The sequence below is a fragment of the Terrapene carolina genome, unplaced genomic scaffold (assembly GCF_002925995.2).
Source record: "Terrapene carolina triunguis isolate 2854851 unplaced genomic scaffold, T_m_triunguis-2.0 Scaffold85, whole genome shotgun sequence".
Lineage (NCBI taxonomy): Eukaryota > Metazoa > Chordata > Testudines > Emydidae > Terrapene > Terrapene triunguis.
In genome coordinates, this window is record NW_020664436.1 from 13,652,335 (window position 1) to 13,679,121 (window position 26,787).

General features: G+C 41.0%; 1 protein-coding gene across 1 annotated transcript in view; it reads left to right on the top strand.

Moving 5' to 3' along the window:
* SMYD3 (SET and MYND domain containing 3) overlaps window positions 1–26,787 on the top strand; it is a 633,981-nt gene that overhangs the window by 522,549 nt on the left and 84,645 nt on the right. Inside the window, exon 8 of the mRNA XM_024210270.2 lies at window positions 2,376–2,486. Within this exon, the coding sequence (XP_024066038.1) occupies window positions 2,376–2,486 (111 nt within the window). The remainder of the gene's footprint in view (window positions 1–2,375; window positions 2,487–26,787) is intronic.

Sequence of the window (26,787 nt, forward strand, 5' to 3'; positions counted from 1 at the left end):
GGAAGAATCCCATGCACTGTTGCAGACTAGGGACTGAATGGCTAGGAAGCAGTTCTGCAGAAAAGGACCTAGGGGTTACAGTGGAAGAGAAGCTGGATATGAATCAACAGTGTGCTCTTGTTGCCAAGAAGGCTATTGGCATTTTGGGCTGTATAAGTAGGGGCATTGCCAGCAGATCGAGGGACATGATCATTCCCCTCTATTCGACATTGGTGAGGCCTCATCTGGAGTACTGTGTCCGGTTTTGGGCCCCACACTACAAGAAGGATGTGGAAAAATTGGAAAGAGTCCAGCGGAGGGCAACAAAAATGATTAGGGGGCTGGAGCACATGACTTATGAGGAGAGGCTGAGGGAACTGGGATTGTTTAGTCTGCAGAAGAGAAGAATGAGGGGGGATTTGATAGCTGCTTTCAACTACCTGAAAGGGGTTCCAAAGAAGATGGATCTAGACTGTTCTCAGTGGTACCAGGTGACAGAACAAGGAGTAATGGTCTCAAGTTGCAGTGGGGGAGGTTTAGGTTGGATATTAGGGAAAACTTTTTCACTAGGAAGGTGGTGAAGCACTGGAATGGGTTACCTAGGGAGGTGGTGGTTCCTGGTTTCCCCTTTTCTCTAAGGGGCTAATACCTGATGCATCATATTTCCACCCTGTTAAGATTGCAGTCAGGCACTCAGAAGTTTGGAAATGCCGGAATAAAAGTTGCTTGGGCATTCTTAATGTGATCCCTTTATGTGTATGCATTATGATATACTCTTTAATTACATGACCACATACTATTCCCCACCCTTTCCCCGCCCCCCACACCTGTGGAAATTTTGGGTGCTTGACTTTGCAACCTTAGCAGTGTTCTTTAACATTGTTATTCTATGTGTAATAAATATTAAATTACATTTGTAATAACAAATGAACAAAGTACAGGCATTATGCTTGCTTGTTAATTGCTTGTTTACTCATACTACCCACTAACTTGCAAAACTCAGTAACTGACAATTGGATCTCCCAGTCATCAGTGAAAATTGGTAAGGTTTCCCTGTAATTTCTGTTTGAATGCAGTCTCATTATTTAACTAGGAGTCATGTGAAAATGTCTCCCTGTTAGCTGAAGAATCTAGGTGCAAGATGTAGTAATGTGACCTGATGTCTAGTTTTGCCCTTTTTGGCGTACATCAGTGGTCATTGGGTACCCTGTAATCCACAGCATGTGTGAATAAGCAGCTGAGGGCTGATCTGAACTGCACTGCTATTTTGCTACAAACTCTCCTTCTTATTAGTGAATGCCTATGCAGTGCTCTAAACATATAGCACATTATATAAATGCCATGATTCTAGCCCTTTAAAATTTCTTCTGGCTGGTGGGGAATGTTTTTCTTTTCTTTTTTTTTTGTTTTTTGTTTTTTTTTAACATTGGAATTTACCTGAATGGCATTAGGGTTTTTAAAGGGCTAGAAATGAACATAAGAACAGCCATACTGGGTCAGACCAAAGGTCTATCAAGCCTAGTATCCTTTCCTCTGACAGTGGCCAATGGCAGGTGCCCCAAAGGGAATGAACAGACAGGTTATCAAGTGATCCATGGCCTGTCACCCAATCCCAGCTTCTGGCAAACAGAGGCTAGGGACACCATTCCTGCCCATCCTGGCTAATAGCCATTGATGGACCTATCTTCCATGAATCTATCTAGCTCCCTTTTGAATCCTGTTATAGTATTGGCCTTTACAACACCCTCTGGCAAGGAGTTCCAGAGGTTGACAGATGCAAGTATTATTATTTAGTTTCAATCAGGGTTGTTGTGTATCTTCTTGCAACTACTTGGGAATATTTTCAGCAAATCTAGACAGGAGGGTCTTATGTTTTTTCAGTCACAACAAAACAGTACTTAAATATTCCAATGACTGGTATTGTAGACATACTTAAAATAGTGAGATAGGATTGAAATAAAACTAACCTGGTTGACATATATAGAATGGAATGCATATTCTCAAATAAAAGTGGTATCTTTAAGTCAAAATATTTTTAGACATTTGGATGGTGCTGGATTCCAGGATTACAGTCAGAGCTAGTTAGAAAATGGAATTTCCATCCCATAGGAAATTTGGATACTTCAACATTTGCTTTCATCTCAAAATCAGGACAAAAAGTTGAAGAATTAAAAGTTTTCTCAAAATTAAAAGTTCTAAATTTTTTTTGATTTGGCAGTGTTAACATGAAAAAAATTATTTAGATTTTCTCAGTGGGATGTATCCATTTATATGAAATCAGATTTTGTGACTGGGACATATTTTGGTAATTTTTTTTCAACCAGTTCTACTTACCGGTATATACTGAATTGATGTTTAAGTATAACAGTTCTATTTTTTCTGTTTGTTGCACATAGCTCACTATCAGCTATATTGAATCACTGATGCCCAGCAGTGAGCGTCAAAAACATCTGAAGCGCCAGTATTGCTTTGAATGCAACTGTCTTCTATGCAAGACACAAGAAAAGGTATGTTGAGTAACATCTCCAGTCACTGAAATATAATTTCCCCAGGCCTGTGACCAGTTGCCTTCTCGATTTGTAGGGACTTATCTTTCGTTACTTGTACTGCGAGAATCCAGAACCAAATGGCCTTTGCCCTCAGTGCTGTTGATGTTCCTGTGAAAGACAAGTGTGACTGAAAGAGAAGCAGGCCAAGTAATCTACCTGATAAGCAGCCTAACTTGCTAAAATGTGTAATGCCTGTTGAACTAGAATTTGTTTTCAGTCCTGAATATTGTAGGTCAGACCAGTTTGAGCTTCAGGGACTTCTGAACTTGAGGGTTAATGTGACTGAGCCATTATTTCAAAAGGAAAACCATTGTTCTTAACTGAAAACAGTTGTATGATTTTAGGGAAAACTATGTCCACACTAGCTCTAAAACTAAACCAATTTTGAAAAATATATACAACAGTAAAACCTTGAGCTATACCGATCACCTGCTGCACCCACTGGAGGCAGAATTTGCTCCAGTGTTGTGAAGCTCCCAGCTGGCTCCGCTCCTCTGCACTCTGCATGAAAGTTCCATTAAGAAGGTCGGAAGTTGTTTGTGGAGCATTGGGTCACTAAGCTTTAACAGCATTAGAACTGTGTTCAAGACTGCTCCCTAGGAGGGCACAAACAGGCCCCTGTAGTTTGGTTCAAACATGGTTTAATAGCTGTACAGTGTGAACACAAACTGGGCTAGCTACTTTTCCAACATGTTGTGAGATCCTGTGGAATATACAAAATTAGTCTGTCTCTGTAGCAGTGTGTATTTGTTCCTCTAACTAAACCTAGAATTTTTTTTTTTAAATTGATAATGTCAGCTCTGGGTCCCTCTCTTAATGTAGCTGTGCCTTGCCAACAGACCACAGATGTGCATGACATAAAGTGATGCAAACATGATTCTAAGGAACAAGATGATGTAATATGTGATCCAAGATGTAATTTCTACTCCAAAGAACAGAGAGAGAAATTCAAAATTTCCATTTCAATTATGTGCTGCCTCTGGATACTCCGTGTGAGGGAGGGGAGGGGTGCTGGTGAGTACAATGCCCCTAAAAGCATGCCAAGTCCTTGAAAAGTCTAACAAATCCTATGGCACTGCAGCCAGCATTTCAAAGAAAAGGGATCATAGCAGAATTATTTGCACACTAAGGGCCATAAACTGCTTTCTGTTCATGCGGAGAACTCTTTTTTGACATCAGTGGGAGTTTGGCATGTGAGGTGATGACAATGTATAGCTGTAATGTTGGTCTGATATTGTAAATAGGGGAATAAAGGGAATCAGCTGGGTTTCTGCCTGCTTTTTTAACTGTTTTCTTGAGTGCCATAGCATCTGAGAATTGTTTGGGCGCACTGCATCCAACACATTCATCTCAGTATGGGTACAGCCACATTGAGAAAGTTGAGTATCCAAATTCAACCTAAAAATCAGATAAGGGTCTTTTAACAGAGGCTGTGAAGTAGCACAGTAGCGATAGCGAGAAGTGCTCAGCACGTTGAAAAATGGTGAGTGAGTTAAGAAGTAAGTTCTGTGGAGTATGCTGTACCGCAAGTGCCCATGTATCACACCCACTAAATCTTAAGAGGGGTTGCGTGTACTCACATTGATGAAAATAATAAAGTGCTCTAAATGCCCTCCAGACAGTCATAAAGTCTCTCTCTTTCCCTCAATCTTTTTTAGAGTGAAACTTCTAGGAGAAAATCAATTTTGTGTGGTGGCAAATTTCCCAGGGGAAATGTTATTGCAAAATATTTTGGAAGGCTTGTTCTGGCAGCATTCTGAAATCCCCCAGTGTTTCTGTATTATTACAATGTAAAGACCAAAGGCCCAGCTCTGAGAGATGCTAAAATCCTCATGCCAACTTCTGAGTGGTTTCAGTTCCCATTGACTTCTCTGGGAATTGAGGGCATGCCATTCATTGTCTATTAGGAAGACACCTTCCTATTGGGATCCAGGTAAGTCCTTAAATGTTTCTTCCATTGTAATTATCGCCCTGAAAAAGCGATAGCATCTCCTTTAGTTCTTTATATAGAAATGTTAGCTCTTTAGCACTTTAAGGACCCAATCTTGCAAGGTGCTGAGCACCCACTGCTTGCATTTGAGTCAGTGGGTGTGTACGGGGAGACTTTGGCAAACCAGTAAAGTGCCTAAAACCACTATGGCTTATTGCAACCTAGTCAGCAAGCTGTAAATTGGCCAGTCAGCAAACTCAGCTTGACCAAGGCAGGAGGGAGGGGGTTTTGGGGTGCCACGGAAGGGGCAGCTTGACCCCACGTCCTTCCTGATAAGAACTGTGTTGAAGTTGCTGATACATGCATTTTAAAAGAGCAGGAATGTCTATTGGGGTCTCAGAGCTTCAGACTCTGGAAAAACCCACACCTGGTTAATCAATAATCAGAAGGAGCCTCTTGTTTGAAACTGCTTACTTGACAAGTTTTCTTTAAGGGACATGTCATTGTATTACTAATGTATAAATAAGGGGGAAAAGCTTGAGATAGGCGGGACTCCTTTGTGGGACTCTTTGGGACTGGTCTCTCCCTCTGGATGCATCTTGTGTTCCCCATCGGCAGACGGGCTGCCACTGTGCCACTCGAGAGCAACAGTCAGCTTCGGTAATTATCGAGGGTTGGGGGTGTTTTACTAACCTAGTGTGGACGTGTGTAAGTGCTTGAGACTAGTAAAGTTTAGCTTTAAGTGAAAGCACTCTTGTGTTGTCCTCTTTGTGCCAGCCATCTGTCGGTCGGACGGATGGCCGTGTCTCCCCTGATTTATTTTCTGACACCTCCTCGCACAGAATAAAAGTTACCAAGAGCTTTGGGTTGAAAGAACCCCGGGTAACAGGTGTAGAGGATACACTCACAGGAGGCACTCAACAACTTACTGTAAAACCATGGATGAAATCCCCACTGAACTCAATGGGAGTTTTACCATTCTTTTCAATGGGGCCAGGATTTTACCCGATACCTTTTTATGATACTTTACTTTCAGAGAAGCTAATGCTAAGAGGTGCTCAGAACCTTTTGGGAGGTTCAAATTAAAGTTTGTGTGTTGAGAGTACTCAACACTTGGCAAAATCTGGTCCTTTATGAGTGAAATTCATGTTTCTTCTTTTGTATGTTAAAAGACGCTGTATTTCTAGTTGGTTTTGTAGACCAGTGGATTGGGCAGAGGACTGGTAGTCAGGTGACCTGGATTCTGTTTGCAACTCCACTATTGACTTACTAGGTGACCCTGGGCAATTTACTTAGTTCAAATGTGGCCTCAGTTTCTCACTGACACCATGGGCCTGATTTTCATAATTGCTGAGGAGCCACCATTCCAACTGAAGTTGATAGGAGCTTTGTGTGCTCAGTACTTCTGAAAGTCAGACCCAAGTTGTCTTTAATTGGGCATCCAGAATCAGGGGCAACTTCTGCAAATTTTGTCCTTAACCTCTTTTTGCCTCAGTTTCCTCAGTACTGAAATGGAGATGGTGATTCTTAATCACCTATATAAAGCACTTTGACATCTGCAGGAGAAAACAGACTATATGCATATAAGATAATGATGCCATTACAAACTCAGCATATGCATGCTGCTCCAAAATGTTTGACTTACTATGTTTTCTCCTTTTCTACATATGGGAAGATACTACAGTTTCTGAGGTTTCGGAGTTTTAAATGTTCGTTTTTTTAATTGCACTCACTCCATTGTAAGGCATTATTATTTATTAGTTCTTCTATCCTTTGTCCCATCTATATGGGGTTGGATCTTCTTCCCCATTCCAGTCTGTCTTGAAGCAGTTCCTTGGAAACTCTGCAGCTATTATTATTTATTACTTGTATTACTTAATTATGTATTTCATGTAGTGCCTATTGTAGTGTCGTATCTTACAGTTATAATAAAAATTGAAACAAACATATTTTCTCTCAGGGACAGCCACCTGAAATTAATTAATAAGTGGATCAGCCTGTAGTCAGTAGGCTACAACAGAATTACTCCAGATATACATTGGTATAATAGACCTCAGAATCTAACCACAGTGTGTATACTAGATTTATACACAAACAGGGCCAGATCCTGCCCCTCCATTGTATCTGGGGAACTCCACTGAATTCAGTTGGGCCATAAAGGTGCAAGTCAGGACAGCATTTGGTCCATAATATACATACACGTATGTATGAGGTAGTGGTATCCATGTGATAAATTGCGGGCTACATGATAAATTGTGACTCCACAGAATCATGTGATTAAAGTGCACCTATGACTTCCTCAACTATCCATCTCTGCCAGGTCTATTTCTAAGGTTTCAGGCCTCTGAACAACTTCACACAGCTGCTATTTTAATATCTATATCTATATATATGTGTGTGTGTGTGTGTGTGTCCTGCTGTAGTCCCATAGTTAATATCTATATGTCTTTTGAACACTGTTGGTAAATTGTGCTGACTTAGTAGTTGTGTTTTCACTTTTATATTACTGCCACTCAACAGAACCTGGATTTCAGCTGCCAGTCATTTTTATCCATTGAACTACATGTCAGATTCAAACTCTTCCTTACAATGACAATAGTTTTATTTTGTTCTTTCAGCCATCTTCTCCTCCTTTGGGATAGACTAGAGTTAGATATATATTGGTACTAAGAAGCTAATAGAATGAATTCACACCTCTGATTCTTAGAAAATCAAGTGGTAACCAATTTTCCATCACCTCCGTTTTCTAATTATATATGAATTCAGAGAACGATAGCATTACTCAGTTGCTCCATTGCTTTTTTGTGTGTCACTCATGTAAGCATTATCTGAAGTTTCTGGTGAAAATAGTTTTCTTGAACTATCTATATAGCTATCTATCTATATATAAATATAAAATATCAGGAAACCAAAGAATATTTGTTTATTTTCCATCAAATGGGGCATTTTCCCCAAAATTGCATAGAACAGCAGTATTCAGTCCTGCACCAGTGTCATTGTCCAATGTCTCATGACTAGATAAGGGAACTTCATACAGCTTAGAAGAGGAGGCTTCCAGTTTTCTAATGACATAATCCTCAACACGCCCGCAACCATGGTTGGTGAGCTCTGTAGTTCCCCTACGAAGTGTTTCCATTATCTAGGCCTTAGACTGTAAGATATTCATGTAAGATATGTAAGATATTCGGTATATTGATGATATTCTGTCTCTTCATATACTTTTATACAGCACCAACTGTAATGGTGCCCTGATCCTATCTGGGGCTGCTGCCCATCAGTATGTATTAATAGTTGTCTAACTATCTAACTATAAATACACATACATCTAAAGAACACACAACACTGTCCTATCACATCCTGTAATGATTATTAGCCTAGCTCACTACCTAGTCATTGGATGTTTGAAAATGGAAAATTAACATAGTCTCATTGTAAGATCAACCAAAGTAAAATTTAGATTCTTCTTTAGAATGTTGGGTTACCACCAAATGTAATGGCATGGGTCACAACTCTAACTAATAAAAATAATCAATTTTGACCTACCTTGAAGGGCAGATTAGTAAATGTAATAAGAAAACCTTCAGAAAACTTGCTCACAGGATGCTTGCTGACTGTCAGTAGTTAAGTTATTACTACTGTAACATCTTCAGTTCATTGTACCTCTGACAGGTTTATACATTATTATTTGTTGCAGACATTTTAAGATCAATCTTCACTATGATTCGGAAACTGTTCCTTCCTAGAAGCTGAACTGTTGGCAGTGTATTACCATTCCAGCACACGAAAGCCCCTAACATCAGTTATAATTAAAGATGGGATTACAGTGATGACAAACATTTTAAATGAGGGACTGTTTTTTTCCACTCTCATAATCCAAGGTATTGTTAATGTTCTACATTTTCAGCCAAGGATTTCAGAGAGATTTGTGTTTAACGAATCTCTTTGCTATGAGTTGTCCTTCTAATTGGGAGCCAAGATTTAATGTTTTAGCCTCGTTTGTTTTTTGAAATCCTTTATTTAGTAGTAGGTGCTGTCAAGGTCAGAAGCAATGAACTTGAATTTGAATCCCCAGTCATTTTTCCATTTGGCCAGCATTTGAAAATTGCCAGAGCTAATTATAATGTAATGGCATAAAGGTTTTATTTGTTTAATCATTTTATTGTTTTCCTTTAGTACTCATTCACTCAAACAAGAAGAAGTCCGGAGTGAAAGTTACAGATGCAGGCATTATGTAATGACACATGAAGAGAAGGGAGTTACCTCACAAGTAGGGACTGTCCGGTTTGGCCAATGTACATGGCAGAGGGGCATTGCTGAAATCACCTACTACAGGACAGGCCCAACAAGGAAAATAACAAAACACCACTGGCCCCCAGCTAAAACTTCTCCAGCACATTATCAATGATCTACAACCTATCCTGGAAAACGATCCCTCACTCTCACAGACCTTGGGAGGCAGGCCAGTCCTCGCTTACAGACAACCCCCCAACTTGAAGCAAATACTCACCAGCAGCTACACACCACACCACAGAAACACCAACCCAGGAACCAATCCCTGTAGCAAACCTCGTTGCCTACTCTGTCCCCATATCTACTCTAGCAACATCATCAGAGGACCCAACCACATCAGCCACACCATCAAGGGCTCATTCACCTGCACGTCTACTAATGTTATATATGCCATCATGTGCCAACAATGCCCCTCTGCCATTGGCCAAACCGGACATATTCCAGATAAACAAATGATACAGTGGTGGGCAATCTGTGGCCCGTGGGCCGCACACGACCCATCAGGGTAATCTGCTGGCAGGCCATGAGACAGTTTGTTTACATCAACCGTCCGCGGGCACGGCTGCCCACAGCTCCCAGTGGCTGCGGTTCGCTGTTCCCGGCCAATGGGAACTGCGGGCTGCGTGCGGGCTGCGTGCGGGCCGCAGGTTGCCCACCACTGATATAACGTATCGTGAGGTTTCTTTTTGAATTGCTAACTGTGTTGCTACCGCCTTCCAGAAGTCAGTGTCCAGACTTTCCAAGAGGCTTTCTATCCTGATTGCTATTTTCATGTTTACTTATTTATTTGCATTTATGTATATTTGTACTTAGCATGTTCTCCAGGTGCAATATTAAAGATGAAATCTCAAAATCATTCCAAAATATATTGGGGGTGGGGAGCAGGAGCATGAAACAAACAGAGACCCTTGAAAACGTTCCCACTCATACAGCTAAACATAACCCTCCCACCCCAAACCATAAAGTCCAAAGGAGGAAAGTCTGTGGCTCTTTGCAAGATTCTATGAGCGTTGCTGCTAGTGGTATGGTTAAACACATAAGACTAGTAGAAACTATCCAGTTCCAGAAGATATAACAAATGACTGTTTGTTTCTCTTCTTCCTTTTACAAGTCTGGGAAGGGGAAAGGTCTGCCGGAACTACTAATTTTGCAAGGGGAAAAAGACACAGCAATTTATTTAGCTGATCTCAAGATGCCACTAGCACCCCAGAATTTGAAATATAATATCCCAAATTTTATCCTGTGGATCAATACTTCAATATTCCACCCACCCCTTCAGTCTGACTTTAGCCTCAAGAGATTAACAGAAGTAATCACAAGCTCCTGAAACATATCACTGGTTCCTTATCTAGATGACTAGCTGATAAACATTTACTCCCTTCTGCAGAGCCATGTGGTGGTGACATGAACCCTGAATCTGTTCCTGAAACTTGACAACCAATCCAATCCTTTGAGGGGATCTTATCATCTTGGGATGCATTTCAAAGCAGTCACGGACAGAGTATTTGTAATGCCAGAAATGACACTGAAAGCAAAGGCAAGCATTTCTAATTTCTAGTCTCAGATGTTGGTTCAACCAAGGCTTAATCTCTTCAGCCTTTTAGAGTCCTCTGGTGTGAAGTTTCCTTGGGCTTGATCCATCTTTGGAATTTACAGTTTTTCCTGATCAAAGCCTGGGCCCGCAGACTGTGTCAGACCTTGACAAATGGATTTTGATCCCTCTCACCACAAAAGTCTACCTCTCCTGGTTGTTTCAAGACTATTGTCTCCACAGGCTTTGGTCACAATGGGCGTGGGTCCGCTGGACTATCCTGGAGGCTCACTTGGGTTGCCAGAGGGCACAGAAAATGTACTACAGTTCATATAAATAGACTGGACTTCAGAGCAGTCTGCCAGAATCTGTTCACATTCAGGGACACAAATCAGCTTCAATTTGGTCTGAGAGTTTCACAGTCATAGGGTATCTGTACTGCCAAAGTAGGAGTTGGAGAGTAGCTCTCTCCTGAGAGTCCAATCCTTTTAACTCATCTGGGAGGAACAGAATCTCATTACTTTCAAAGTCAGCCATCTAGAAGAAAATGTAAAACTTCTGACAGATGCTTCAAGCAGAAACTCTTTCCTGCCAGGGGAATGGAGCTGAATAGTTCTATCAGTGTTTCAGGCTTTGGAGGTGAGAGGTAAGCTCCCACCTGGCAGTATGGTTCCTTTCTGAATGTCCAGTTCCCATGGCACTGCAGTCACACTAATTATTATTCATGTTTGTTTTTATTTATTATTTGTATAGTGTTAACCATGCATTCTGCACTGAACAAGACATAGAGACAAAGACAGGCTCCCTCCCTGGGAGCCAAGAGTCCAAAACAAATATGTAGACAACAGGGAGCAGTGAGAAAGCCAGAAGCTGTCATTTGAAAGACAACACTAGATCTAGTAAATGATCTTCTGGACACCGTTCCCCAGGATATTTAGGTTCACGTATCTCCTCCAAATAAGCATTGAAGCCTGTGGCTGCTTTCCTGGATCCTGAGCCTAACACAAACTCTCATACTCCATCTGAACCTCCAGTTCCCAGATTTGATGGTTTTACAGGAGAACTTAATCTTGCTTGATGAAGGCACCTCTGGAAAGGTTATTAATATGCTGTTAAAATCCAGGAAACCAGGTCCCTTTTAAATCAAGTCCATAAAAATGTCGTCGTCTGTTGAGAGGCATATGGCCTTCATTTTGCTCCCTTTCCCGTGGTCTTGCTGCTTCTAAGAAGGCTTTTCACAGACAGTTATACTGAGCACTCTCCAAGACAAAACATACATTATCAGAGCCACCTATTACTGGGCTCCATAAGGGGCCATTCCGCTGTGTCTCAACTTTTCCAATATCTGCCAACCTATCAGAAATGTTCCTCTTCTTTGAACTTCATCTTTGGTTTATAATGCCTGATGCCAACCCCCTTATGGACCACTTTCTCACATTTCTCTGAAACCTATAGTAAGCCTTAAAGCTGTGCTTCTTCTAGCTATAATTTCTGCCATGAGAACTGGAAAATTGTCCAGTATCATATTTCAGTCCTGTTCTTTCACAAAGTTAAGGTGGTTCACCATCCTTTCTTTCCAAGGGCAACTCATCTGTTTTTCCTGTAATGGTGTGCTTCCCATTCATGTCCAAAAGAATGTTCAGCTCCCTAGAAGTTAAGAGAGCCATGACATTTTATGTTAATAGGATGAAAGAGTGGAGGTCATGCTTCAGTGGAGGAAATCTGCAAGGCTGTAGTCTAATCCACTATTTGTAATTTTTTTAAAGCATTCCTGATTTAATTACTTTGCTTCAGCTGATGCCACCATTGGGCTCAGGACTTTGCAAGCAGTTTTGCTTCCCTTAAGTTCATCTTTCTCTGACTTTATTTGGATACTGCTACTCAGAGTCAGCCAGCATTGACCAGTCAAAATAATTCCCTTTCCCCTGTAAATGCCTCTTCATCTGATACGACCAAAGGTGTTCTATTCTGCTCCCCTCTGATGGACTTCAGATCTACTTGTTCTCTTTTGTTCATGTGTATGTCTTGCTGCACATTCAGTATTATTCTGATTTGAGTATAGTACTGTGATGTAAGAGAATAGTTAATTTTCTTTGAATTTCTACCTTATGTAAAACTAGTGGAGATAGGCTATATATAGTATAAATAAGTTACTTTTTAGAAATGAATAAATTTATCCTTGCAATTTACAAAATAAATAAAACAATTTTACCTATATGGATATAAATAACCAATGTCATCACGGTCATGCTGAATATCAATTCTGAGACACAATTGCAAGTCTAGAGTAGCTCTATATATTTCTTTGGGATTTACTGTCTAAATAATTTTTGAACTATCAAGCCTATAGTCTATATATTTATAAAGTCAAAGTGATACCAATTTGTGATTTCAGTCGATAATATATTATGCTCTCTTTACAAGAATATTAATGTAACACACCTATAGTAAATCCCTGCCTCTACTACAGTCAAAAGATGGTCTTTTGATATTTACATCCTGCCTACATTGCACCCAGACTGGGTTAGCCAGAACACAGATTGTAATGCAGATAGGCCTAAATGTCCATGCATATATCGCCATCTTTCCTGCCATAAGTAACAGATATGCTTTTCAGTAAATGTCTTCAACTCTCCAATCACCATTAGTGCATACACTGTATTGTGTAACTGAATGACAATGCAAATTATTGGTTTAAGAAACAAATTAATGGCTACGTGGATGAACACTTGGAGATAATTTATATTTAAAACTCAAAACCACAACACCGACAATACATGCGCCGGTCACTTGCCACCTTGAACACTTACTAGCATGTTGTATCCTTTGCCCTTTACACTTTGTCTGGCTTCTCTCCTTTTAGACTTTAAGTTCTTCAGGCTTTTCTTTTACAGTGAGTTTGTACAGTGTCTAAAACACTAGAAGCCCAGCTCTGACTGGGGTTTTGGAACTACTGCAGTATAAATAGCAATAATAATGTTTACAAATACAGACCGAGAGACGGTATGGATTATAGGGAAGCATTTCTTACTCGCAAATTTGTGAGTAATCTGAGATAGCATGAACTTTAGTTAGCCCAACTGAAAATTATTGAAGATAAATAAAAATAACACAGCTGAGATTGAGTCCAAGTTGAAACAGCATTTAGTTCCCATACTCAAGATTTTGTAGTTCTGTAAGTAGAAGGGTATTCTAAAAGTGGAGCTTAAAGAAAACAAAGATATTTTTAGCTGTTTAAATCTACTGACATCATGAAATTTGATGGATAAGGGAATTCTTTGGAGGCTGGAACCACTTACTAATCTACAGAATGCACCAATACAATCTCGGCGCACTTGAGTTGCAAATCTAGTTTTAGGCTCCTGTAATTATGATAAAGAAGCAGTACTTTTCTAAAAGCAATATTTTAAGACCACATATTTGTGGAATGATAGTGCAGTGCCCTATCAATTGAGATGCCTAGCTTCAAAGCCAACTTTGTGAATATCTGGTCCTGGGTCAGAGGAGTCTGGGATTGTTTGAGACGTGTGTAAGTCTCCAGCTGAGGGAAACATACTTAATTTTCTTCAGAGAATACTTGTTAGGAAGACTTAGAAGGGTGATGCCAAACTGGCAGATCACAGCAAGGCAAGCATGGTTCAATGAACATTACTGAGCACAGAAGTCCATTTTTAATTAATTTCTTATCAAGCTTAGAAGTATTTTAGTAGCCCAGAAATTAAAGTTCTGAGTACAAGTAAGTGTAAAACTTAAATAAATCAGATTTTTCTTATTAAGATTAATATAAACCTATTAAAATTAACTTTATTTGAGCCGACAGCAAGTTGGCACGTGGCTTTGGGTAGACACTGCCTTTTTGTTCTGTGTTTGTCCGGCATCTAGTACAGTGGGGTGCTGGTCCATGACTAGGGCTCCTAGATGCTACAATAATACAAAATAATTAATAATACTCACTTGTGATGAGATTGAGCATTAAGATGAGGAAATTCTAAAGTATGATTTTTCATCTGACTGTAAAATATGGTAGCTATAATCCATCAAAAGGACTATTTGAAGAAGTTTTGCAGTGTATATTTGCTTTTATCCATGTAACCAGCAGCTTAAAATCGATAGTAATACCTATGTTACTCATAAATACAGTACACAGAGTGCCAAACACCGTGTGAGGGGAATCTTAGCTATTAGCATGGGTTTAATTCTATGGTAGTCTGCAGTAGAATGGGTGTTTTGGTGCACTGTATTTTTCTAGGAGATGTAGGAAAAGCGATACTAAACCAATGACATTAATCTTAATTAATATTCAGTTTTAATCTCATTGAGAAACATTGTAGGGTCAACTAGTCTTCATGCAGCTAAGCTGGTCACTTGGGTTCAGGATCTCCTTCTCCAAGGAGTGGTTGTAGATAGGGACACTGCAGAATTGATGCACTTCTTGCCTGGGAGAGAGAAACTGATGGCCCTGCTTTTGAAGCATTTCATTGTGACCAATTCTTGGAGTGGTATTGAGAGTGGCTCTGGCAGGTCAAACCAAACAAAGGGCCACGACTGTGGAATTCCTTTACTACAACTACAGCAACAAAAGCAAACAATAAAACCTCCCTCTATTCCCCTCCTCACCACTCTATCTTTCTGAAGCTAGTAAAGTCTTTACTTATAAAGACCAGTTTGCATTGTTTCTGCCATCTTCACTTCAGTGCCAAAACCTTAGCTGCTGTCCCAATGAACCTTTTTCCTTCAAGAAATATCCCCACCTTCAGCTGTGGTTGCTCATAGACTCCTTGCTGTTGCGGGTCCTGCACACTTCCCTCCAGAGTCTCCCTCTCGTCTGAGGAGAATGCAGAGTTTATGTAGTGCCAGGGTGCTTTTTTGCTCCAGTCCAAGACTAGAAACTAGCGTTTGTGTTTATGGCGGGTGGAGTCTAAACCATGGATCCAATCAGGAGGTTTTGGGCAGTTTGTCTTGAAGCCATTGTTGCAAATAGGGACTGTATTTAAATGAGGAGTCCTTTAGGCTTCACGGGGAAACAAATTGTAAACTCCAGAGGAGTTAACCAACAGAATGTGGTTATATATGAAATTTCCTTACTGACCAGTTTTCAATGATGAAAATTATCAAAATGTAATCCCGTCACATAACACAACATGTCTCACATAGGCTCTGGCTGGAAAGTCACTTTAAAAAAAAAAAAAAAACAGTATTTTCCACATTTTTGTAACAACTGCTGTCCCCTAGGTTTTACCCAAGAAAAAAAATCACTTTCCATTTTTGCTGAAAGCAATGAAAATATGAAGGCAAAATGTCTTTTTTTTTAATCAAGTAACTGGCAAAGCATGATTTCTTTTTTCTTCTAGTGATGTAAACTTTTTTTAACTCAACTTTACTGGAGAGTGTATATGCGTGTATGTATGTGATCACAAGAGGAGAGTTTAATATAGTATGTTCATGTGATCTGAAGGGTTTCATTTAATATCATCTTTAACAAGAAATATGGACATGAGGCTCATATTCTTGGCTAACTTCCTGGCTCTTCCATATTTTCATTGTGACAAAAAAAGCTCCCTAGGTTAGTGAAGTTACAGTGCAAGAGCAGGCAAGCTAATTACAAATATCAGCTCTTTCTGGCCATAAACTCACTATTAATTAATTCAAGCATCAGTGGTGACATTTCATTCCGCTCTCCATAAAATTCCAAGAAACTCTCTATTTGCCATGTAAAATCACTTTCACACTAATTTCTTATTCACTTTTCCTCAGTGCTAGTTCCTGTCAACTTGCTTTATACTCTACAGGTGGGATTTTTCAAAAACACTTGTGTGACTCAAGAGTGCAAGTTCTGCTGATATTCAATGCAACTTGTGTTTATAAGTCACTTAGGCACTATTGAAAAAATCCCTCTTTATCTAAGTAATAGCCTCTAGTAAAGAAATGTGCAGTTTTCCAGCACAAGTAGGGTTAATTACAGGTAATAATTACAATACTGAGTGCTAATACTGAGAACATTACTATTAACAAAACTTGGAGGTTTACAGATTTTTTTTAAAATTGCAAATCAACGTTTGCATTAGAAAATAGCTGTTTCTCACACTTCTTCCATACAGTTTACTTATTGTTTGTTTTTCTCTTATGAAACACTGCAACATTTATATGAAAACATTCATTTCATGATGTCTGATTCTTCTCTTAACATCAGAAGTGACTTTGTAATGCTTGTGAAAGGTGCTGGATTTGCAGCTGTGCTGAGACTCAAGATGTCTGTTTTCCATAAAAGGGGTGCAGCACATAGTAGTGGTCATGCAAGTTTGAGCCACTGATCAGATCTGTTATGGGAAAAAACACTATCACTTTAAGTATAAGAGGTTTCTTGGTCCTGCTTATAGTCTAGGAGGCTCTGCAGGGAAGCATGCATTCTGGGTCTTCAGTAGTCAGCCTATAAAGGGCCAGACTAGAGTAAGGTGGGTTGAGTTGTACCTCTCTGCCTGCTTTGTCTCTGTTTTTGGTTCTTGTGTGTTAGGGTTCTGGATTGTAAGAAATAAAGTAGTGTTATACTGCAGCCGTCCAGAAAGTGTATTTTATGTGTTTGTATAATTTCTCTCTGTGTATGCCATGAACATAACAGTAGGTTGGTTTTATGGTTATAGCATTGGGTACCAGAAGACATAGGTTCTATTCTCATCCTGCCACACGCTTCCTTTTTGACAAAACATTTAGGCACCTAAATACCCTTGAGATTCTGGGACTTAACCTTTCGGTGTCTCAGTTTCCTCACCTATAAAATCGGGATATGAATACTCACTGTCCTTGCCTCAGGCATTGTGAGGTTAATTACTGTTTGTAAATGTGCTTGGGAATCTTTGGATGGGGTCTCTTTTCCAATAATTACAAATTTGAGAGTGTTTTTGGAATGCAGATATCTGTTCACTAGGACCTGAAGTTAAGACCACTGATTCATTTTGCATAGGTCAAGTAATGTAAAAGCCATTAGCTGGTAACATCTTTTATTCATGGGCCAGACGTGAACCAGCAACCTAAAGCTCAAGACTCTAGTCCATTACCAAGTCCATGAACAATCCAATCTCTTTGTTATGTTTGTCAAGGCAAAACAATACAGTCTAGATCCAGGTAGATCATTTTCATTGCTACAACTCTTCATGGCGAAATGGAATATGTTCTTAATCTAGATGGAACAGAGAACTATCTAGAGTGCTAGGGTGGGAGGAAGGTGAGTTATGTGAACTATAGTCCCATTGGGCTATGGATCAGGCACTATGATAGTTCTTAAAATGTTATCCCTCATTCAATGAGTGGCACGTACCATAAGTAATAGCATAAGGGATCCTATGGTTGGAGTCTATTCACCTGACTGCCACTGCCTTGCTGTGTGATCTTGAACAAGTAAAATACATTCTGTGATTCAATTTGCTCTTCTGTAAAATAGGTATAACAATACCTATCACACAAGGGTGCTGAGAGCATTAATTATTGTTTGGAATTTGCTTTGGATGAAAACAACTATAAAAGTGCACATTGTGATTATATTCCTTGACTGTGGTGTACTCTAGAGGGAGTGTAACACAGCATAGAGGGCATTGATCCCCTTGCCTTTCTTAGGGTGTATCTACCTGGAGGATTTAATCCACAGCTCTTTTATGTACATCTGGTAACTTGCAGTACACAAATCATACCAATTGTGTGCCCACAGTACTCCTGTTCTGTTTTCAGTTTGCATTGTGTGAACACGTGGTTGCTGTGAACTTAGGGTGTAGCTTTCTTGGAGGTATCCCATGATGCTTTGCTTTGCTGCTGAGCAGCATGTATTCTGGGATTGTTTTTGCTGTGATTTGTGGGAAGCCAGGTGCAAAATCCCTTCCTCTCTGTGTAGAAGCAATCAACTCATGGAACTGTGCATCAGAAGCCATATAACTTTCTCTGCAGCATATGTACCAAGTGTGCAGAATTCCCTGGCAGACAGGCTCAGCAGGCACTTCTCCACAGACCATCAGTGGGAGATGCACAATTCCGTTCTGAATGAAATCTTCACCCAGTGGGTAATGCCATTCTGGGACCCATTCGCCTCCCATACAGATAAGAAATTTCCCCTGTACTGCTCCAGAGCAGCTCTGCACCAGGACTCTAAGGGTGATGCCCTTCTTCTACCTTGGACAAGACCACCTGAGGTATGCCTTTCCTCCAGTCCCACTGATACCACAAACGAATTGCTGTAATAAAGCTTGAATCATTCTTATCATGCCTCGCTGGCCCAAGCAATTTTTGTTTTCTGACCTTCTGAGGATATCAACCCATCCTCCTATTCACATCCATTCCTTTCTGCATCTACTGACTCAAGAAACTAGTGTGACAAGGCACCGCAACCCAGGCCCTCTTCATCTCATGGCCTGGTATTTAAATGGAAATCAGATCTAGTGCATTTATGTTCAGTGGCTGTTCAATCTGTTCTCAATCAAAGCAGAAAGATTTCCACAAGAAAATGCTACGTGGTTATCTGGAAATATTTCTCTACCTGGACATAGCAGAAATAATTATCCCCAGAATCTGCAGGAACTCCTATTACTTTAGACTACCTACTCACTCTCAAGATGTTGGGCCTTTCTGTTAGCATGTTACAGGTGCGTCTTGCTGCAATCAGAGCTTTTCATCCGCAGTTGAGGGCTATACTATTTTTACTCACCCCACAATAACCAGATTCCTGAAGAGGTTCATTAGAACTTTCTCATCGGTGGTGAAACCAGCACCACAATGGGACCTTAATCTTGTTCTTTCAATATTTCCCAGACCTTCCTTTGAACCACTGACCGCCAGCTCCATGTCCTATTGTGACGGGATCCCTGGGGTGCAGCCTGGGACCGTGGGACTGTTGTGCCCCCCCTTTACTCTCCAGCCTGGATTGTCTCTCACAATGCTTTGCTAACGACAAGAAGCAAACCCCTCCAGGCCTGTTACCACTCAGCCCAACAGCATGTGGAGCCCCACACCCAGCTAGAATGCACGAGTGCTCCCAGAGCCTCTCATAAATCACACACAGAAAGGCACCAGCCAAATCCCCCCAGCTCCCAGCACTGTATCTCAGGAATATACCGTCTTGCATTGCTCAAGATGGACAGTGCAGATTTATTAATTGGCTCACCACTTCATCAATGGAAAGTGGATATACACCAGCCTTTTCAAACCTGAGCAGTTTTGCCACACACTTCATACAAACTCGCTGGTAAAGAGAAACAGTAAAACAAAATTATTGACTACAAAATAGATTTTAAGTGATTATAAGTGATTGGCAAAAAGTCAGTTAGTTACTAAAATAAAATAGAATATAAGCACGCAGTCTAAACTCTTAACCTATTAGACTGGGAAACATCTAGATTAAGCAGTTTTTCCCACCCACTGGATACTGCAGTCCTTAATATACAGGTTTTTTCCCTTAAACCTGGTCCAGTCTCCTCTGCTGGAATCTGCTTTCTTTTGTGAGTGTCCTTGTTGCTTGCAGCATAGGTGGTGGCAGGAGAAAAGGCCCCCGGTGTTCTGTTTTATACCCTCAGTCCCATGTGCTTGGAGAACACACATCCAGGCATGTCTGGTGAGCATTGCTGAGTCTCCAGGAAAGGTTGAGCAGTTCCCCTGGTGTGGCCTTATGCAGGTGAGTCATAGAATTGTAGCTCCCTTGCTGGACAGTGGCTGTTGATGTGTTGTTTGACACCCTGTCCAGGTGTTGGTTACTTTCCTTGCTGTTGTCTCTGGGGAGCTAATATCTGGCTAATTCCCCAACTTATAGCATGTTTTACTGACAACCATAAAACACAATCACATAACTTCATATGCGCTAAAGATACACATATTTAGGTAGAACAGTGGCTTTCAGCCGATCATAACCTTTCCCCTGATACCTCACTTGACATGCAAAATCACAACTGTATACAGATGAGGAATATGGAGGTTACAAGGCACTCCCCCATGGTATAGAATGTCACACCTATCTCTTCATGAAAGTTGCTTTCTTAGTCACCATCACATCAGCCAAAAGGGTAAGCGAACTGACAGATCCACTATATACCACATTTCATAATGAAAGGGTCTCCCTTCACTTTTAACCAAAATTCATCCCTAAAATAATTTCTGAGTTTCACATGAACCAACCTATCCACTCACTGGTATTCTTTCCAAAATCTCGTACCTCTGATGAGGAGAGAAAACTTCACTCTCTCAATGTTCTATTTGCAGAGAACGAAACCAATTAGGAAAATACCTAGACTGTTGTCGCTTTAGCAGAGCTGTCAAAAGGACAAGCATTTTCTGTTCAGAAACTTTCAATGGATCTTTGGCTGCATCATTCTTGGTTACCAACTAGTGCATATTCCTCCCCAGAGGGTAAGAGCCCACTCCACTAGAGCACAGGCAACTTCTGTGTCATCTCTACTGAAAATACGTAGGATAACTACAAAACATTATGCATTAGTCCAGACCTCTTCTGCAGATGCAGCTGTGGGGATGGCAATATTACAGACATCTATACCCTCATCCTCAGACTCTCCTCTTATTTGACTACTGCTTACCAATCTCCCACATGTGGAATACACATAGGGACCAGCACTCGAAGAAGAAATGAAAGTTACTTACCTGTAACTGGAGGTTCTTTGAGATATGCGGACCCTATCTGTATTCCGCTACCTGTCCTCCATCCCCTCTGCTGCAGATCATGGCTGGATTAGTGGTAAGAAGAGGAATTGGAGAGGCATCAGTCCACATTGCCTTTTATACCCTCCGTTTGGAGCCTGAGGAGAACAACAGAGTGTGGACCAACAGACACTACTTGCTCGAAATCTCCCATCTCAGGTGCATGGTGCGCATGAGATGGGAGATTTCTAGCAAGTTCCTGGATAAGTTAGACAGTGTTCAGCATCATTTATGGGCCCGAAAAAACAGTGTGGATTGGTGGGAGAGGATTGTTTTACAGACCTGGGATGATCAGCAGTGGTGAGAGAATTTCAGGATGGAGAAGACAAACTTCTTTGAGATCTGTGCAAAAGTGACCCCAGAGCTGCAGCGACAGTGTACCAACTTGTGATGCTCCGTACCCGTGGAGAAGCAACTCACGGATTTTATCAGAAGTTCCACAAATTGAGGATTTATTGGCCAAGTCGATTCCATTCCTTAACTAATATCCTCTCTAAGTTCTTACTAAGCAAGGATGATGTCATTTGAATAGCAAGACTATAACTTCTGAGGTTTTAAAGCTGCAGGCAGACAGCTTTGAAATGAAATGCTGACTCTTTAATATTGTTACAGTAGCATTGTGGGATATCCTTTTCTTGCCAATAACTTAATTAATATCAAAACAAAGCAGTAACTAAAGCTATTGCTATAAATTATTCACTTACAAGATTTATTTGTAGCCATAAGTGGGAACTTTTTGTTTTTTTTCCAAAGAGCAGCAGGCACGCAGAGGCTAAATTAACTCCAGCCATGTGAGTTACATGGGTGGAATGTGTTATTTGCTGACCCATTGCAGGATCTCCTATTATTTTCCACAAGATTGCTCAATGGTTTGGGTTACGAAGCTATTGTTTTCACTGAGAACAGTGGCTGCATTGATTTGAGTTTGGGATGTGTTAATGGTAACCTAGCAGGGTCTCACAACATCCTGCCCAAGATTTATCTTACAAAATCATTAAGAAAAATGTGTTGCTACGTCATGTTGCTTAGGAAGACGTCAGGAGTGGTGCTTTGTTTTAACTATAGCTAAGAAGTGAGGGCAGTATGCAAGTTTCCCAGCCCTCTGTGTCCATGTCAAGTAGCTGAGCTTTCATTCTCCTAGTTTTTCTGATGAAAAATATGACACGAGGAAGAGGCATCCCAGGACAAGTAAGGAACTCCTCTGAGCTGTGCAAACTGTTAATGTGATTCCATCTACTGCCTACTAGTGTGACAGCTGGAATCCATAGTCACTAAAAGTATATAGAGAAGAAATACTAATAGGCTGAGCTGCTGAACTGGAATATTATATTGTATTTAATTAACATGGGGAGCCCTGTGCAAAGTGAAAATGATAAGCTCTAATCTAAAGAAGAAACAAAACAAGAGTCGAGTTACGGTGCTAGTCAGAGGGATGAAACACATCCATCTAACTATGTAAATGTTTTGATAGACGCATAAGACTTTTTGAGATAGGTGTCAGTTACTTAAAGGTCATCAGAATACAGAGAAATACATTGTTAGTGCATTGCTCAGTTTTAGGACATTAATTGGAAACACAATTTAAATGATAGCACAACAAAATATTCTGCTCCAATTACTGTGTGGATTGGTGGGAGACGATTGTTTTACAGACCTGGGAGGATCATTTCTTGCTTTAACAGAATTTCTTAATCACATTGGCAATAAAATACCAGGCTAAAGTGAAAGAAATTGAAAACATATTATGATTGGCCATTGCGAACCATACAGTACATATGTTGTATTCTAGCTCAGTGTGTATCATTGAATATACTGCTGCATTTTATCTCATGGTTTTACGTCATGGTTTATCTCATGGTTTTACCTACAAGATGGTAGTCTTGACTGTGAACATTGGTAATCAGTACAAGATATGAATTTGAATAAAACACTCAAAACATGACCCTCCAACAGTCGTCACTGAAAAGTGCTTGCATCCTTGTCAAAAATAGAGATCTTTCACATCAAAACCGACACACTCTCAAACTGAGCCTTAGGTAATAGGTTTGATGCCTTTGCAGACCTCAGCCTTTTGGACATAAAGTTTGGCAGATATTATGTCCAAAGTTTGTTCACCCCTTTGGAATGCCATTGACCTTCTCTGTTTCCAGCTGGCTTCCCTTGTTTACCCTGTCCTCCCTGCCCTGGGGATTATTTAAATTGCAGTTGAGTGGGGAAATAAAGAGGGTTCTGGTGTGTGGTTGTGTCAGGGCCAGATTATGAGTGGCTTGGCTTAGGGGCCAGTGTTGGGCATGGATCGAGGGTCCAGGAGCCAATTACCAGCAATCAGGCCGGGTTGTAATGCCAGGAGAACAGAATCAAGAGCCAAACTGTAGGGCAGGGACCAAGGGTAAGGATCATAGACATCTCATGCCTCCCCATGCTGGGGGGGCACAATCTAGAGGGGAAGACATGGGACCGCCCATGTGTGTCCTCTGCCTAGTGAACTCCCCCTGCCCGGCGCCCAGCCTGGGGCCGCTGCACTCTTCCCACCCCACGTTACCTGCGGGGGTGGGGACATCTGTCCTTCTCTCCCTGCGCCTCCCCCCCGGCATGTTTGGCCGCTCTCCCTGGCAGCTGGCCGGGAGCCACTTAAGTCTGAGAGCCTGGCTGGGAGGCAGTGGCAGCCTCCTCTCTGCCCAGGCTTGGCTTCCAGGGACAGGGGCCGAGCGAACTGGAGGGGTGGAGGGCGGGAGCCACGAGACAGTTATCAAGAGTCAGATCGAGCCAGAATACTGGGAGGTCAGGATCAGAAGGCAGGAACAGGTAAGCACTGGACCAGCAGTGCATGGCAGGATGAAGCCAGTTGTACAGACAACTTCTGTTCTTCTTCAAGTGCTTGCTCATGTCCATTCCAAGTTAGGTATGCGCGTGCCGCACGCACCATTGCAGGGCCTGACAGGTTCAAGCTTATCAAAGTCTAAGTTCAGGTTTTCTAAGGAGGTGTAGCCTAGAGGCTGGGGAGGGGGGCGTGAAGGTAGCGTTAAGCCACCTTTTCCCTTCCCAAATTCTGGGCTGCTCTATGGGCCAGTGTGGCCCCAATATAAGTTGAAACAGCACTGAAAGGATTCTGCAGCCCAGAATTGCCTGCACTCCAACTATTCACCCTACAACTCTTAGCATGTCCCTATGCCTGAGACTGCAGGGTGGGAGACATAGGGCTGTGTATACCAGCTCTGAGCTGCCCTTACATTAGGGGAACTTCCCATGGCTGCGCTGCCATTTTTATGATGGAAGGACATAGAGGGGCAGTAGCAGGGGTCTCAATCCCTAATCTTCGAGGGATGGTTTTCTCCCAATCCCTAAAACCAAACTGCAAGTAAATCCATCCCTAGAATCCAGTAGGGTTTTTACAGCCCCAGGCACAAACTGCTTTTCATGCTTTAGAACAGAAACAGCCTGTGGGCCAAATTTTGCCCTGGTGGGGCAACTCCAGTGACATCACTGGATGTGCTCCTGTGTACAATAGGGCTGAATTTGGCTTCATTTTCAGAGGGACCTCTTAAGGAAGTCCTCTTGTAGCTATGGGTACTCAGCCCCTCTGAAAAGCAGGCCACTTACTTAGGTGCTTAAATGTGGACTGAGGTGTCTAACTTTAAACACTCAAGTTTTAAAATTTGAGCTGTATCTCCCCTGCCGCTTTGCATCACTCTGCCCTATCTCCACTGAATGCTAAGCCACACAGTATATTGTAATAATGGCAGTCAACAGGAGCCAGCGGCACTTCAGCTATTGAAACATTAAATACAGGCGCTGAGAAATATTCAAGGTCATTATTGTGGTTTCCATGGCATTATGACATTTTTAGAGAATGTCTTCTTCACGCTCCAGGACGCAGCCATTTTCCTCTTTTACATAATAATGACTAAAATGTCATCAATATTGAGACAGAATAATAGTATACTGGAAAGTACAGGAAACAGGATGTTTCAAGTATTCATTTGCTTACAGACTGTTCCTGGCACCTTCATTTAAACATTAGAACACCTACCAACTGTAGTTGGTATTAATTGCTGAGGATAGTACGTAATGATTCTTTGAAGTAAAAGTGCTTCATTGTAATTAATAATGGTAATTCACTGTACTGCCTCTATTAGAGACACCAGAGACCTTAGACCTGTTATTTGTTTGCATCCAAATAATTTTCAGTCTGTGAAGTATCAAAGTTCTCACTAAAGCAGATCAACTACTGGGGGAAAAGCTGCACATACTTTGTACATAGAAGGGCTTTGGTTTGAGCCAACTGGATTGAAGCCCTTTTGTAGTCATGAATTTCCAAAACTTTGAAACTGGTCTGCATAATTCAGGCAAATACATATATTCGACATTGAATATATGTATTCGACCCACTGGTGACCTGCGTGATCAGTTTCTAATCATGAATGCCAAATACCAACGTAGGAGACTTTGTGAACACTTCAGAGACAGATATTTCTTCACTTGTGAGATTTGTCAAATATTTTTGAATACAGAAGAGATTAACAAATTATGGGACTGTGTAATATGCGCTTTGTAAAGCCAAAAGTCTCTGTATTTGGTGAACACAATATATTCAGAAAACAATATGCACCAGTGTAATGGTTTTTCTCTTTACCTTGTACTTAACACTTACAGATAAAAATACTACAGATACCATAGCAACCACTGTATCATGCTGCTTTTAGGACAGAGAAACACACACATAGCACATTATGATATTATTGTTGTTCAAAATAGATCGGGGTTCAGCTCTTGAGGCCAGCATATTTTCAGTATCTATCCAGTCCTGCAATGTACATAGGTCCCCAACTCTTCAAAGCACTTAAGCATATGCTTAACTATAAGACATGAACAAACACACCCCTCTGTTCAGCAGAGTATTTAATCATGTTCCTCCATACTATTGTCTTCAATGAAATTTACAGATGTCCTTAAAGGTACCCACATTGCTGAATACTGATGGGATTATTCGTGTGCTTAATGTAAAGTGAATGCTTAAGTACTTTGACGAATTGGGACCTAAGGTCAGATCCACAAGGGCACTTAAGTGTTGTGATGCTAAGCATTGCAACACCTAACTTTTAGGTGACTAGAATATCACAGTAACAACACTGCCTTAAATGCAAGGAAATAGTTGTCCCATATTCCCTAGTTTGGTTGATAAGGAACAACTGGCATTTAATATCTGAGACAGCCCATAACACCTAGCACAGTTTCTAGGCAACCCCCTGTGCTAGAGTGATTTGTCTGAACAGCATCATGCCAGGTTGGCCAAATATCCATAGGACTATTGGGCTGATGTTGGAAGCTGTGCTAGAACGCCCAAAGCCACAAAGTCTTTTTGGGTGGGTCTGCATAAAACCCCACTTATCATTTGCTAAGCTGTAGAGACGTTTATTTGTCATTTTATTAGCTGATAAGTAATTAACCTCTATTTATTACACTACAGATAGCTTCAGTCAATTTTTATTTCAGTTTGCAAACACTGTATTGATATGCAGTTTGGACTGGAATTTTACAGTCTGTGTCTAAGCTCCTGGAAATAAGGAGTTTACAATGGGAATGGTGCCACAGGTTTAAGGCCTAGAATTACTTCTCGTGGAGTCTAAAGCAAAATTTATGTTGACTTCAATGGGAACAGGACTGAACCTATGGGGCCTGATCCTGAGAGGTACTGAGCACAGTCCGCTCCCACTGACACGAGTTCTGTATGACTGAACTACTGAATGAAATGCTGTGAGACCAGTCCAAGAATATGACTGGGATAAAAACTCTGTGTGATCATGGCTTCTCAGGGAAGGCTAGAA